This window comes from Protopterus annectens, chromosome 11.part0, assembly GCF_019279795.1.
Source record: "Protopterus annectens isolate FY-2018-M chromosome 11.part0, PAN1.0, whole genome shotgun sequence".
Lineage (NCBI taxonomy): Eukaryota > Metazoa > Chordata > Ceratodontiformes > Protopteridae > Protopterus > Protopterus annectens.
In genome coordinates, this window is record NC_056745.1 from 839,247,131 (window position 1) to 839,263,260 (window position 16,130).

Here is a 16,130-nt window from a genome sequence, read left to right on the forward strand (position 1 = left end):
CAGATACATGCCAAAGGAGGAGGAGTTATCTTCACTGATTGGTCTAATGAGGGTCGAGTAAAGGGGGACATTGACATCCCTAGATCTTGGCATTCTCCCTTTGTTTTAAAACTGTGCAGTGTAGAATAACTTTCTGACAACAATAGGCACATGTTGGTCAAAAGTTAGATTACTGTCCACATAAGTTCCCAAATCCTGAACAACTGGGGCAACTGTCAGGGGAATATTGTCATATGGTAGTTCCCTGGGGTAGATGACTTCCCAAAGGAAACTGTAATACATTTTTTCGCATTTAGTATCAGTCCATGATTTTGGCACCAGTCATTTATTTGAGACAAATCTTCATGCAGGATGGCTAAGTCAGCTAGAGCCCTTTGGTATTGGCTTTTACTTATGAAAAATAGATGTCAAACAGAAGAGGTCCTCCTTATTGACAAGAACTGTTTACAAATGTGAGACAGGGTAATAAATAGTATCTCTTAAAAACATCTGTTTAGATGTGCTAGCTTTTGTTATGGTAGCAGTTTAAAATACCTTTATTATTGTTCATTTGCAGATATTGTATGTACAGGTCTAGTAAGGTATAATTCACCAGTAAATTCATTAGCTAAATATGTTACCATGTTCATTGACAGATTACCCCAAGGTGACTTAACCGCTGGTGCTTGGGATTATTTTATAACGTGCTGTATCTGAGTGGCTTTATGGAGCAGTCACTCTGATATGACTTTATTTTTTTTGGTCACCAATGATCTGCCCCCTAACCAGATTTTTTTATGTTTTAGTATTATGATGTAATTTTATCTCCTTGTTCCTTTTTGTTTATTGTCCGAGCTCAGCTTGGCATTTTCCGTATTATTCTTGGGACAGCTTTAAATTGATTTTTAAATGCACCATTTGATTTTTGTTGCCTTCAGGGGCATGGTACTGATGCTAATTGTGAGTGTACTTATAAATTTATTTCCTTTGAAATGTGCTTTCTTGTTTATTTTCTGTTAAACGTTTGGTTCAAGGAGAGCATCTTGTATAAAAATAGTATTAAAAATGTGTTGCGGATGTAGACCTTCATTGAGATTATAGCTAAAAAGTTTGCCATTTCACATTCTGCATCAGTTGAGTTGTAGCATTACAAAGAGGCAATAGATGTTGTCGGAGGATTCATTCACAAAACTCTGCATGGGAAGAAAAATGAGGATTTCATTCTGTCATTCCTTTTTGCTGCCCCATTCAAAACATTGCCTTAGGTCTTTAACATGAAAGAACAGACTGTGAATAGTGGCACCTGCTTTAGTTATGCCACTGGTGTTGTTGATGATGCTGTAGAGGAAGTGTACTCTTTTGGACTGCTGGTTTGAATTAAGGTTAATTAACGTCTCCTTTTAAAGTAGCAACCAATTGAGATCTCCTTGGAGGAGCTAATATTAACAAAAGTTAGAATATTTTTAACTGATACGATGTATTATAAAATTATATCCAGCAAGCCATAACAGGACATGCTTGAAATTTAGTTTATTGTTCATCAGTTGTATTCAGTAAGTGTGACTTTGAAGTAGTAGTATTCTAGTTATATTGTCAAGTGCATGAGTTTTGTATTGTTACATCTACCTTTAAAATTGTTAGTCTTCTGTTGCAAGTAAATATCATTTCCTTTTGTTTGTAGCTTGTGCTTAGAAAATGGTGTGAACTGATTCCTGGAGGAGAGTTTAGATGTTTTGTCAAGGAAAATAAATTAATAGGTATGCACAATTATTTCTTATTTTTTATTGCTGTTGTATGACTTTCTGTTCATTTGTTTCTTGTTTAAGGCAAGTGAATGTAAAATTATGTTGAATATGCAGTGCATTGTTGTATTATATTTGTAGCTTATTTGACTAGGATAGTAATTCTTTGAGTGTTGCATTTGCAGTCATGCCTTAGTGCTGCAGCGCTCCCTGTTTGTTATCTAAACTGTAGTAACTGCTGCAGTTGTAGCAAACAGTTTGCTATAGTTTAAAAGAAAAAGCTTTTTTTTTTTTTTAGCTTGGGGAGGGGGCATCATACTTCTCAGTGTGTCAGTTCAAGAAATCTGGACAAAGCCTAAAAATAATGGGGAGACAAACCTCAAAAATAGGGACAGATTTTAAATATTACTCTTATAAATGTAAAAAGTTGTTAGAGTAGCAGGTTTTGTATTAGCATACATTTTGTGAAGGATATTAATTCTGAAACTTGAATGTCTGTCATTTTTCATTGACTTTGATTCCTCAATGATTTGCCAGAAAACCACACATTTTATGAGGAATGGGCCAAAAATGTGAGGTAAAAATCTGAACAGTTGAGAGATATGGTCAAGCATCAATGCAAACTGATTTACAGTAAAGTGTTTTTTGCTCTTCAATGAAATAGCTAGGTGTGTGTGTGTGGCGGGGGGGGGGGGGATCATGGGTATGATTGTAATAAGCTGATCACTAGTGTGTGGTGGTCGGCTTATTACAGGTAAGTGCTTTTGTGATATGAGCCCAGGGAACTGATTGAGCCAGCTACACTTCTGGGGATTAGAACCATGCATCAGGGATGAAGACGTTGGGGGTCTAGGATGAAAATCACTGCTGCTTCCTTTTGTATAAAATCCATTTTTTTAATGGCACAGTTCCTAAAGTGTTGTTAACTTGTTATGCTGGATTTCTAGAGCTGCTGGTCTGCAGTATTTAAGCAAGTGACAAACTATTCATGTCTACATAGAGTTATTGCATCTGTTTGAGTAAGACTAGAATGAGGATTCCTAACCCTCATCTACTATGTGAATTATTGCAGGAAAGAGAAAATAGTTTTAGAAGGCTGTAACCAATAATTTAGGCTATCTTGAATTGTTGCATTTATATTGGAAGAGAAGTAAGACTTTAAGTTTGAGCCACTTTAGTTTGTATGACTATTGGAAACTTGTTGAAATGACACCATTAAAGTAAGTGGACTGTAGGTTATGGAATAGAGACCAACTGTTGATGGAAGGTAGGAATGTGAATGGCATCCCCTGAAAATATCATTGAGAAATTTAAGCTTAGGCATGTAATCTTATGACTGTCTCTACCATTATGGAGAGATGGTAAGGGGCTTAGGTCAGTAGTGGAACATTTGGGAATGGGTAGAAAAGACACTTGAATAAGTTAGTGCAAGAAATTGTTTAGAATGCATGCTTAAAATTCGTTGAGACTAAGATGACCCTCTGAAAGGAAATGAAACAATAATGTGAAAAAGGAGCAGGTAAAGCAGATATCAGAAAAGTGATGGGAAAAATTGATATCAAGGTACTAGTCAGGAAATATGGATGTAGTGAGAGCTTTATCAAGGGCAAAGACTGTATTGGTGTGTTTACAGTACATGGACTAAGGTAAAGGAAATTGAGGTTAATTCATAAGTGAGAATGTTGTAACACATGAAAATAGCAAAGCATGACTGGGGATACCTGTTATTTAGTTGTACCAGTATGCAGTCATTTTAAAGAACTGTACTTGGAAGATGTTTTATTCCAAAATCACCTGAATTACTACTGTTTGGGAATACTGAGAGACTGAATGAGTTGTCAGTTATACAGAACTGCTTGTTTGTGCCATCCTTATTGGACACATGCTGTTGTTCATTTCTCAGGAGAAGCATGTCTGTGTATAAGACAGACAAGAAGGTTAGCCAGCCCAATGCTCATGCTAGAAATGAATGGATAATGATGTGATTCACAGAAATGCAATGTGAATTGAGGAGTTCATACAAGAAGATAATGGAGATTTTGTGCAGCTGACTGGGAGCATAGGAAGTTTATAAGCATGTAATTAAGAAAGGCAGTGTAAGTAAATGATGCCTGCATTATTTGTGGATACAATTTAAAATGATGGAATATGCCAGAGGAAAAGAAGGAAGTCTAAATGCTTGGAGAATAATTATAAATGTATTCTTGGTTGCATGATGAGAGACTGCTACTGCTCTAGGGAAATGTCAGTGGAAAACAGTATCTACAGTAAAATTAACTGTGCTGGTACTCAGTACAATAATTTCAGTACAATTATTGGATTATTATTTAAAAAAATATATAGTTGTATTGGAGGTTTCCTACTGGTTGATACTTTTCAATTTTAACACAGTTTGTCACTTAAAGTTGAACGCAAAATGTGTTGCTGATGTTAGTATTGATGGATATTAGTAACTGTAGTTTATTTATTTATTTTATTTATTGTACATTTGTTGACCGGGCTAGTCTAACTGGATATATGTCCATTTTCAGTAGAGGCCCGGGGAGAAAAGCTCCAAGCATAGGCAGTGACATATCATATAATTACATGCAAATAGCAAACGGAAATAAAAAGTTAAAAAATATTTTTTTTTTTTTTTTTTTTTTTTTTACAGATGTACAGACATTATAATTTATATCTAGTACAGTGGAGGATAGCATATTTAGAATGTTTCAGAAACAGAATGGCAAATCTAATATTGGAAGTCCTTCTCAGTGGATTTACTGTTGGGATATTCACCTCTCTTGCCATCAAATCATTTTTTTCTTTAACTTTTTTGCTGAAGTGCTCCTCCTACCAGCAGACACAGAGTGCACCTAGACCACTTGCCAGCTAATTTGTGGATCCTGATTCTGACATTTATTTTGGAAAAGTCTGGGTTTGCTTAGAAAGTGTAAACCATTGTAATGCTCAAGTGATCACCAGATCATGAGTCATGATCTGCACTTTATTTTCTCTGCTGCCTGGAAAAGGAGCATGATGGAAGTAGATCGTAGTAAGAATGCTCAACATGTATGGAGTTTGTAAGTGGGTCCCTTACATAATTCTAGATTGATACCAGAGCACTGTGAAAAGATGGCTTTAGATCGAAGACATTTTTGACATATTGTGGGTTAATTTCTTTACAAGATGGTTTCAAAGACCCTGCATGTTGCTAGCTCCCTCTGAATTAGTGAGATGTCAAATTTTGCTCATTCTTCACCTCGATGGAAAATGAGGGCCTTCCGTCCATTCTGGCAGCCATCTTGGGAAATTCCTCCTGAGATGTTAGTCCACTTTTCTTCTGGTTGAATGCACAGAGCTTTCTTGTGACTGGTCTGCATTTAGGGGTCAGTTCTTCAAGTCCTCTGGCTGATGCACAGTAGATGCACTTGAGATGAAGAACTCTTCTCTTCAGGCCTTCCTCCATGTGCAGCAGTTCTTGATGCCTTAGTGTGAAGAAGATCCACCAAGACTTTCTTCTGCAGAGTTTGCAAGTCGTTTCTTTGACTTGATGTCAGACCTGTTCTGTTGAGTGGGGGAACATGTTATAGGCATTATAGGCAAGTGTCAGGTCATTTGCATTCTTGTCTATTTTCCCATGCCATCTTCAGCCCGCAAGATACCCGAGCATCAGTGACGCATCTTTCAAACTCTGGTGCTTGCCCTTTGAATGCTTGGTCCTACCTTCTCTCAGCTGGGTCTTATAGTTCTGTTACCCTCTCTATCCTAGAAAAAGCATCTTACTTCTGAGGTAGATGCACATTGAGTCTTATTCTCCCTACAGCTTACTCCCAGATGATCCTTCCAGTGGGGAAATCCCAAAGTTTATGTAGTCATCCATAGGATTTACTTTTGGTTCCTTTGCCCCATCCCCAGAGCTTTAATGGTAGATTCATAGGTAGTTTCTATGTATGTGGTCCAGAAAACCATTGAGAAGCCTAGTTCAATCTTCCAGTTTCAGTAAAGCACTGGCTAATTAAGTGAATTGCTCAGAATCGCACAGTAGTTAAGTAGTAGCTAAGGGAATCAAACCCTGGAGTAAAGGAAGCAGCTCGTAGCTGTAGTCTTCTATGCTAATTGTGAGACCACAGTAGTCAAATGGACGTGAAAGGAATAAGATTCTTACCTTTGACTACAGGAAGCATAACACTAACAGTTTGAAGCCTTAATACTTTGTACTGACTGTGCTAATTACCTGACTGAGTATATGGAAATGAAAGAAGGGCTTTGGGATAGTTCCCTTTATAGACCCTGTGCTCATAGATGCTCTTTTTCCAGCCTTTTATCATCCAAGTACCTTGACATCGACTTCCCAGAAAGTGACTATCCTATGTGAACCCATCTTGTGGCTAAAACAGAAGTCCAGCACAAGTCCTGTAGAACAAATTTCCTTGTTGCAGTACAACCTGATAAGGAGTATTGTATGTTTGTTCGGACTTTGATCCTTCAGCTGTTAATCTTACCTGTCTAGATTCCATTATGTTCTGGTGGATCAGACACTAAAACAATGTTCAGTTCTTCCTTATACTGGGCTGTAGAAATGCTAGGAATGATCCTTTCCATGGCTTGTACATTTGTGGTCCACATGGCTTGATAAAATTTTGACTGTATTGATTATACTGTTAATATGACAAAGGCAACAGACTCACAGATGTTTACAAGGAATGCAGTGGCTCAGGTTCACTTTTTTTCAGGATGAACTGAGGCATGTTGCACTTAATGCTCCTTGCTAGGGTGGGTTTCTTTTTGGACAGAGTTCCCAGCAACTAGTGGAAAACCTGCAAAGAGGAAGTGAGCATGTACTCTGGAGGGTTCACTTGATGCAATAATAGCCTTCCTCCTCCTCCTCTTCTTTGCTGCCCATTTTACAGGAAGAATAAAAGGCTTCTTGTAAGAGGAGGGCGCCCAAGCTTCAGGCATTTTTCCTCTTTAGCTCTACTGTTGAATACTTTCAAGAGGCTGAATCCACAGATGTCACAGCAGTAGTCCTGACTGCCCTTCAGGACTGAGCTGTGAAAGTGGTTGTCTGAGTCAGCTCCAGCTTTGACCACCATAGTCAAGGACTGCTGGATTTGAGATGTAGGATCAGATAGCCACATGTTGGAGTTACTTTGTCCTTCTCAAAAAGTGATTTATTAAAAGACCAGGAGATGTCTGCAGCACTATTCTGACAATTTCAATTTTTCCTCTTAAAGGGGCTGTAGAATTTAATGTTTATCATATTGATCACTTTTGCAGTAGCCTTAGCTGTATGGGTTATATCCTTCCAAGAATGTAATAGCCATCCATTTTCCAAAGCTTCACTGCTCTTTCCACATGCCCAAACTGTCAGGCAGTTCGGGCTGAGCTGATTAAAAGGCAAATTTGGGTGCGAAGCCCTTCCGAGTTTTACTGCTGATGAAGAGTAAGCTCCTCTGAGGCTTTCGAGGATAGAAGGCCAGCTTGTGCTTTCTTTTGCTGGGGAGATAAGTTCCTTTTGCAAAAAAACTTCCATTTTCTTACTTTTGTTGATGTTTTATTAATTTCCTCTTCAGGAAAGTTATTTTAAAGGTAGCAGAGTGGTGTTTTAATGGACTGCCTCTAGAGTGCAGCTTTTAAACAGAGAGCTCATTTTTTTCTGTCAGTTTGTAAGTGAATAAAATAACTGAAAACATTTTTCCTCTGGAAAAAGTGTTCCTTTTACTTTTGTGTAATTGTCATAGTGTTTTAAAGTGCTTTCCCTGTCTTTTTCTGTCAAAAAAGTAACTTTTGTGTGCTAGTAATGTTTACCATAAATTGCTGCTAGTCTTCCACAGCAATTTTCAGCTTGACAAAGGAACATGTTACTGGTCCTATGGTCAGTCCTTCTTCCAGCCACAAAAAGAAAAAATAAGCAAACAGCCTTTGCCACCACAGCAGTCTAGCATTTAGCATCGGCTGCAGGTGGGTGACTCTGCTGTGGCCATTTGTTGCACCTTAGACCATTCCTGTTTTACCCTGGACCCTCTCTGGTGTAGCACCTACAGCCACTATGGAGCAGGGGATAGTCACGTCTTCTGTTTTGAATCTCCTCAGTGGGTATGAGAAGAGACACTCTTGTTTATACTGGGAGAGGGAAATGAGGAAGGTTTCCCTGTTGTCAGAATCTTGTGCCCATCCCTATGGAAGATGCTGCTGCTACCATTTATAACATGGTTGGCCCTATTTGTCCTGTCAAAAAGAAACAGAAAACCAAGTATTTATCTCTTCCTCCTCAGTTTTCATTGGATAGGGGTGGTTTACTGAGTCTGGCTCAAGGTTTAATTCAGGCTATTGATCCTTCTTGTAAAGTAGTTTCTGGCAAAAGAAAAAGGGATTCATTTTTTCCTGAAGAGATTCAAGATTCTGAACATGAACAGGAAGAGTCAGGGATGGATGCAGGATTTTTTTCCTTGGATTTCTGATTTATGCTCAGATGAGAGCTCATATTCTTATTCTTCCTATGGGGATTTCTCTTTCTCTGAGACTATTGCTAGAACGTGCCAGTGTTTTCAGTAGAACATTGAGGTTTCTCAATCCCTCAGAAAATACAGCAAAGCTAGAGTTTCCACTGTGTGATGCCTTAAACCTCTTGTGTCAGAGGCAACATGGGATATATGCAAATTACTCTTTAAGGATATAGGGTGTTTCCGTTAAATGGCAATTCTGAATGTCATTGACTTTTTCTTTTACTTTTAAGTCTATTTATGGACAATTTCAGGCCAATAAAGCCAAACCCCTCTGTGTTTCCAAAAGTCAAACATTCCTCTTATGCTGTGCTGATGATGCCATAAGAAGGCAGAAACATGCATGTCCACAGCTAGAGGGATATGGCTTTATTGGCCTGAAATTGTCCATAAATAGACTTAAAAATAAAAGAAAAAGTAATGGACATAAAGAATTGCCATTTTGCTGAAACACCTGATATCCTTAAAGGGTAATTTGCATATATCTCATGTTGCCTCTGACACAAGATGCTTAAGGTTATCACACAGTGGAAACTCTAACTTTGCTAGATTTTTCTTTGTGTTCGTAACCAATTGTTTTTTGTGTGACCTTTTTACTCCTTCTTTTAGCCCTCAGAAAATACTATGAGTTGTTACAGAAGGATTTTCCATAGCCTTCATCCATTCCTTGTGTCCTTTCTGCATTAGAGGATATATGTGTTACTGACTGCAGTTTTCCTGAAAGTCAGCCAGCTGCCCATAAAATGGCAGGTAGTATGTATAAAGTTCCTCAGTCTTTTAAATTTTTATATGTTATTGTCAAACCTGACCCAGCAGATGTAGTTTTAGTGGATCCCACTGCTACTAAGCAGTTAGTTAATTCTGATAAAGTTGGGAAAATTATTGATGGGGATTAGAAAAAGTGTATATTTCTGCAACTCTGATTTTTAGAAATTTGAATTGTCAAGTTCATGTTTGTTGTTTTGACAAATTGCTCAAGTATGAGTATTGCTTTATCTGCAGTTTCTTCTTGTGAGAAAAAAATCTGTTTTAAACAGCTTAGTTTCTCCTATTGCACAAGTCACTTACTCGTTGTTTACAGTGTATGTATAACTCTGCTGATACTTCTTCCAGGGCTGTGGTCATTGGTACTGTTTTGAGGAGGTTTGCATGGCTGCATTCTTGAAACCTCCCTAATGATGTTAAAAATGAGATTTTTGGCCTGACTAATACTGTATCGTATACTATTTGTTTGGTTTGACTTGTTCTCAGGTTGGGGAGAAAGGAAATTTAACTCTTAAAACTCTAATAACATAAGGTATGTTTCTGCAGGGGGAAAACAAAAAGAGCAATACATGAAGATTGTACTGCATTCTTTTTTTTTTTTTTTTTTTTTTGGTGTGCTGGTTGCTTGTCAGTTGCTTGAATTCTGGTTAACTGAGAGTTTACTGTTAAGGTTTTCCACTTACACTGGTCACTGCAAGGGAATACCTCAGGTTTTCCACTTAGACTGGTCACTGCAAGGGAATACCTCAGGATACCCTTGACTCCACATAAGAAAGATACAGTAATACTTGAAATTCCTTTAATCCAAACATCACCACCTTTGATCTTTTCAAATTTAATGCTGGGGTTTTTAGAAGACCAATCTTTTGACAGAGGCAACAATTATCCTTAAATCTAGGTCTCCTTGTATCCCTCCCTGCTGCAAAACCATCCGTCACCACAGACGCATTGGACTTTGCTTTGGGAGCAGTTTCAGGAGGGATAAAATTGCAGGGAGTGTGAGACACCAAGGACAGAAACAGGCACATAAATATCAATAAGATATGCTTTCTCTGATCAAGTACTCAACTCTCTGAACCATATTTGGTCCCTGGGATCTCTTCAGCTGGTTACAGGTAATACCACATTCGTGTGGTACATCAACAAGCAAGGGTGAACGAGGTTGTACCCAGATGAGCCATGTTAGCTTAGGATATATCTTCATAGCACAGTGTCACTCTGCAAGGCTCATACATTCCATCAGAGCCAAGTTGTGTGGCAGACAAGGTGAGCAGAACCTCACAAATGGAAACTAGATGGGGGGGGGTCTTCCAAGATTTGATCCATCTGTGGGGAGCTCCTCAAGTAGACCTTTTTGCCTCCCCTCTGAACAATCAGCTGACAAGAGTCTGCTCCAGGACTTCATGCAAGAAGGCCTGGAAGACAGATGCCTCTTCTTTTCCTTGGACAGTAATTTTCCTGTATGCTTTTCCACCCTTTCCACTAATATTCAGGATACTTCTGACTATTTAGAAGGAATCCCTCATGATCATTGTTTTTGGAAATGACCAGGGACAATTACCACAAGCTTCCACAGACTAGATTTACTCTCAGAAGAACAGAGGTGTTTGATAAACCCCAACATCAATCAACTTCGGATGACTGCCTGGATGATAGGGTCTTAATTCCTTTAAGGCACCTGCTTACTGGGGCCTTGCTGCAAATATTAACAGAAGCAAGAAAGCCTGATACTAGAAAATCATAGAAAATCATATATTAGCAAATGGAAAAGGTTTCTAGTTGGTGCCAACATCATACACCGCAGCCAGTAAGGGCTAGATATTCTCTGTTATAACAGTATTTATGTGAGTTACTATCCTATAGCCTTTATTACTCCTCTGTCAGGGTTCATTTGTTGGCCATTTCAGCATGTCTTCCCATGGACCCTCATCTTTCAATGCAGTCTCATGTCAGTATGATGTCCTTCGTGGTTCACTGTTGCAGTCATGACTGTAGGGTTCTTCCTGCCAGCAGCAGCCCTCGATCGGCCAGAATCCCAAAGTCTGGGATTGGGCGTCAGCTGAGGTCGCTTTTATCCTGATGTCAATGCGTCAGGAAGTATAAAGACCTCAGCCGACGCCATTACCCCAGTCTTTCTTGCCGTGCAGTGCCCTGAGCAGTTCGCTGATGCCGGTCGGCCTACTCCTGTCTGTTTTTGGATTTACTTCCAAGATTTTTCATTTTATAAGATAAGTACCCTGTTGGGGAGGTCTTTTTCTTGCTCCAGTCAGATGTCAGAAAAAGTTAATAATTGTATTTCTTGTGGGAAACAAATACCTCATAGGGATTTTCACTCTTATTCTATTCCCTGCCTGGGGCCTGACCACGACATTGCTAATTGTGGGTTTTGTGCTAGATTTAATCAGCGTACTATTAGGTGTAGGTACAACTTTGCCTTCTACTATTTTGGTAAAAGGTTTAATTATAATACGTCTTCGGATTCTTTTCCGGCTTCTGGGGTGTGTAAGAGGCGCAAAGATAAAGACAGGCCTCCGAGGTCCAAAGCAGAGGATATTACTCGGTTATTGCCAGTTGCTGGTTCGTCGGTCGTCAGTGAGGCGCCTTTGCAGCCCCTGTCGTCCGCCTCTTTTGAACCAACTGCCTGTACCAACTCCGGTGTGGAGCTGATGAGGCCTTCAGAATTGCCAGGGAATGGACCTTCGGATACTACTCCCTCAGTTGGGTCTGGAGCCGGTAGGCAGGTACCGGCTTCTGAGGGAGTTTTCAGGCCTTCACAGCTTCATATAAATATGGATTCAGTTTTGCATTCTAAGACAATGACTAAGGCTCCAGCTAAAAAGAAATGGCAAGCACAGACACCTTTTGATCAGGGTCTTAGGCCTCAAAGGCAGATGCTTAGGATGGCTGAAGATTTGTTATCTATGATCAGGGGTTCTCATCCCCCTCCTGACAAAAAGCCTAGATTACAGTCCGATTATGATTCTTCAGACCAAATTTCTGTTTCTTCTGCTTCTTCCCTTGAGCAGGATTGTTCCTTTCCTCCTTATGAGGATTCTGATGCTGAAGATTCCTTTCCTTCAGCCTCTCCTCCTGAGGATTATTCTTTTGGTGAAACTTTGCATGATATGAGGGAGCATTTTCACTGGGAAGGGCAGGAATTCTCTGAAACCAAGAAAAGGCTTAGGGATTTTCTTCTTCTCCCTCAGCATAAGCCTCTTGCTATTCCCCCTGTATTGGACATTGTAGATGATGTATTTCAGAAGCTTCCTCTCTCCTGATTCTTTCCCCCTGCTCCGGTCAAACCAGATGGGTATTATAGGGTTCCAGATTCTCACAAGTTTCTTTTTAAGAATCTTTCACCTGATCCGGAAACAATTTCTCAGGGCCCTAAGGGTGTTAAAGCGGCCTCTGCTAAACATCCTATTCCCTCTGACCGAGAGTCCAGGGCTTTGGAAAGATGGGGTAAAAAAGTTTATACTTCTGCTACATTGTCTATTAGAGCTTTGAACTGTCAATTTCATATGCTAAAGTATCAGCAATACCTTTTGTCTGTATTTAAACAAAAGATGTCCGCTGTTTCTATTGGTGCGGATGATAAGGAGTTACAGGATTTATTGCATGCTATTGAACAAGTGGGTAAACATACCCTGCATTGTGGTTTTGATTCTTTGGAAGCGTCTTGTAGGGCTGCAACAACTGGCGCAGTTATTAGAAGACATGCTTGGTTAAAGGAACAAAGCTTGCCGGATCAGGTTAAAGCCAAACTTTTGGATGCCCCTTTGCAGCATGATGTTTTGTTTGGGGCCTAAGCTGAAGAGGTATTAAAGAAAATGGAGGACAAAGCCAAATCTATGCAGACGGTTAAGGATTTTCTACAGGTGCAACCTCCTAGATTTAACAGGCACTGGACAGCTAAATCTTGGTCCTTTCCGATCTCAGACAGGCCTCAGAGAAGCAGATTCAGGCGTTCCAGAGGTAGGGGACAGGCACAAACCCTTTTTAGGAATAGGCAGTGGACTGCCCCCTCTCCCAAAGGAGGTGAAGATAAGTCTCAACCCTACCGGAAACAGTCTTTATGACTCTCCCTTTCTGGTTCCAGAAGCTCCTCTCCTGGAAGCACCTTTGGGAGGAAAGATTTCTCTTTTTTGTCAAAATTGGAGCCGCATAACCCGGGACAAATGGGTTCTGGACATGGTCTCAAGAGGTTACAGATTTCGTTTCCACACCTTGCCAAGACTGAACGGTTGGCCAGATCTGCCAAATCATCAATGGGCAGAGGCACAACTGCAAGTTCAGTCTCTTAGCTATGAGGGCCATAGAATTGGTACCAAATTTAGAAATAGGGCAAGGTTTTTATTTAAGACTTTTCCTGGTTCCCAGGAAGGAAAATTTGTGGAGACCAATCCTGGACCTTTCCGTACTAAACACCTTCCTAGATGTACCAAAATTCAAGATGCTCACTCTGCAGCAGCTGCTGCCTATGTTGGGCAAGAACGCTTGGATGGTGACTCTGGACTTAAAGGAAGCTTACCTGCATATTCCTATAAGGCGAGAGTGCAGAAGGTATCTGAGATTCAAAGCGGGCTCGAAGCATTACCAGTTCTCTGTGCTGCCCTTTGGCTTATCTACTGTGCCCAGGGTCTTTACAAAGTGCCTGGCACCAGTAATGGCATTTTTTAGACAGAAGGGGATTCAGATATACCCTTATCTGGACGACTGTCTTATTCAAGCGGACGACAAAGACACTCTACTTCAGCATCTAGCTTTTGTGCAGCAATTTCTACAGTACCTCGGATTCACAGTGAATCCAAAGAAGTCAAATCTGGTGCACACACAACAAATTACTTTCCTGGGTGCTCTTCTGAGTACTACAACCCAGATGGCTTCCTTGACACCAGACAAAAAAGCGCAACTGGCTTCTTCTTTCCAACACCTGGCTTCAATGAAACAGCTGACTGCAAGAAAGGTTCTGCATGCTTTAGGTTACATGGCTTCCTGCATTCTCCTAATACCATATGCAAGACTGCATATGAGGAAACTACAGTGGTACCTCAAGAGTGTGTGGTCTCAGCATTACCACAGTTTGGAAACCGTGATCACGATTTTGCCTGGTCTACAGCAAGAGTTGCATTGGTGGGCCGAAGCCTGTCTCCAGAACAAGGGGAGGCCTTTTTGTCCTCCACCAACCAACCAAATTCTGACAACGGATGCTTCAGATTATGCCTGGGGAGCCCACATGCATGGAAGATGTATTCAGGGTGTTTGGACAAAGGAGCAAATTCACCTGCACATAAATTTGAAGAAGATGCTCGCTGTACAGAATGCTCCGATAGCCTTCAGGGACTTTCTTCTACCAGGGCAATTGTTGATAGACAGACAGCACTATAGTGATGTGGTACATAAACAAGCAGGGGGGCTCTCACTCTTACCCCCTGTGCAGGTTAGCCATGGCTCTGTGGTACACTGCACTGACCTGCAGAGTCCACTTACAGGCACAATTCCTGCCAGGAAAAGACAACACTCTGGCAGACACATTGAGCAGGACACTTTCGGATCCACATGAATGGATGTTTGGATATTCAGGATGATAGTACAGGCATGTGGATGTCCGGACATAGATCTTTTTGCATCCCCTCAGAATCCTCAACTTCCAACATTCTGCACCAGGACCTACCACAAACTAGCATGGCAAGTGGATGCCCTCTCATTCAGTTGGAAACACCCCTCAGTATATGCTTTTCCTCCTTTTCCTCTTCTACATCGGGTACTTTTGAAGATAAAACAGGACAGACCGCAAATAATTTTACTGGCTCCCAATTGGCCTCGACGATTCTGGTATTCCACTCTGATGAACCTAGTTCAGGAGCCTCCCTGGATTCTGCCTCAAATCCCTCATCTACTGTCTCAACAGGATGGCCGGATCCTGTGCAGTCATGTCAAAACTCTGAATCTAGCTGCCTGGCGGATCCAGGGTCTGTAAACACCTCTACTCTTTCCAAACAGGTAATGGATGTAATCCTTGAAGCTAGACGGCCCAACACTAGGAAATCTTATGCAGGTAAATGGAAAAGATTTTGCTCCTGGAATCAAGTCCAAGGTGGTGATTCTACTGTTCTGAACATTCCTCTGATTTTAAAGTATCTGGCAGAGTTGTTACATACGGGCCTATCTTTTTCATCTATTAAGCTTCATGCTTCTGCTATTTCTGCACATTACAATACGGATCCTCCGATTTTTTTTTCTCATCCATTACTTAAACAATTTCTTAGAGGGGCTAAGAATGTTCGCCCCCTATAAGAGCACCTGTTCCCACTTTGGATCTTAACTATGTTTTGGAAAAATTAACCTGGTCTCCTTTTGAACCTGCAACTTCCACGGATTTAAAATTTTTGTCTTTGAAAACTGCTTTTCTTTTAGCTATAACCTCTGCTAGAAGAATTTCAGAATTGCAAGCACTCATGGCTGTGGAACCCTTCATTATTTTTCATCAGGACAGGGTATCCCTAAGGACTAATCCCACCTTTATGCCTAAGGTGGTTTCGGCATTGGCCTTGAATCAGACTATTCATTTGCCTACTTTTTATCCTAATCCTCAAAGTGAGGAAGAAAGTCTTTTGCACTCTTTGGACGTGCACAGGCAGCTTCGTTTTTACCTGGACAGGACCAAGATATTCAGGAAATCTGACCAATTGTTTGTCACTTATGCTCCTACTGTTCTAGGGAAAGCAATCACTAAGCAAACTATTTCTAAGTGGATTGCCCACTGCATCAAGTTATGTTACTCTTTTCATGGCAATCCAATTCCTGTTAATATTAGGACTCATTCTACCCGGGCTACTGCTACTTCAGCAGCCTTTCTTTGTGGGGTTCCTACCAAGGATATTTTAGAGGCTGCTACTTGGAGTTCTGTGCATACTTTTTCTAAGCATTACAACCTCCCTCTCTATTCTAAATCTAGGGCCGGTTTTGCTTCTGCGGTTTTGCAAAGTTTTGTGGCCGCTCCTTCTGTTTCTCCTCCAGGTACCCTTTCTTAGCTTTGGGACTCAACCCTACAGTCATGATTGCAACAGTGAACCATGAAGGACATAGTACAGTTGTGTACTCTTACCATAAATGTAGATGTTCGAGTGTGTTCACTGTTGCAGTCTGAGTTACCCTC

The 16,130-nt window shown here is 40.5% G+C and overlaps 1 protein-coding gene across 1 annotated transcript in view; it reads left to right on the top strand.

Moving 5' to 3' along the window:
* CDC123 (cell division cycle 123) overlaps positions 1-16,130 on the top strand; it is a 904,444-nt gene that overhangs the window by 282,880 nt on the left and 605,434 nt on the right. Inside the window, exon 8 of the mRNA XM_044088252.1 lies at positions 1,661-1,736. Within this exon, the coding sequence (XP_043944187.1) occupies positions 1,661-1,736 (76 nt within the window). The remainder of the gene's footprint in view (positions 1-1,660; positions 1,737-16,130) is intronic.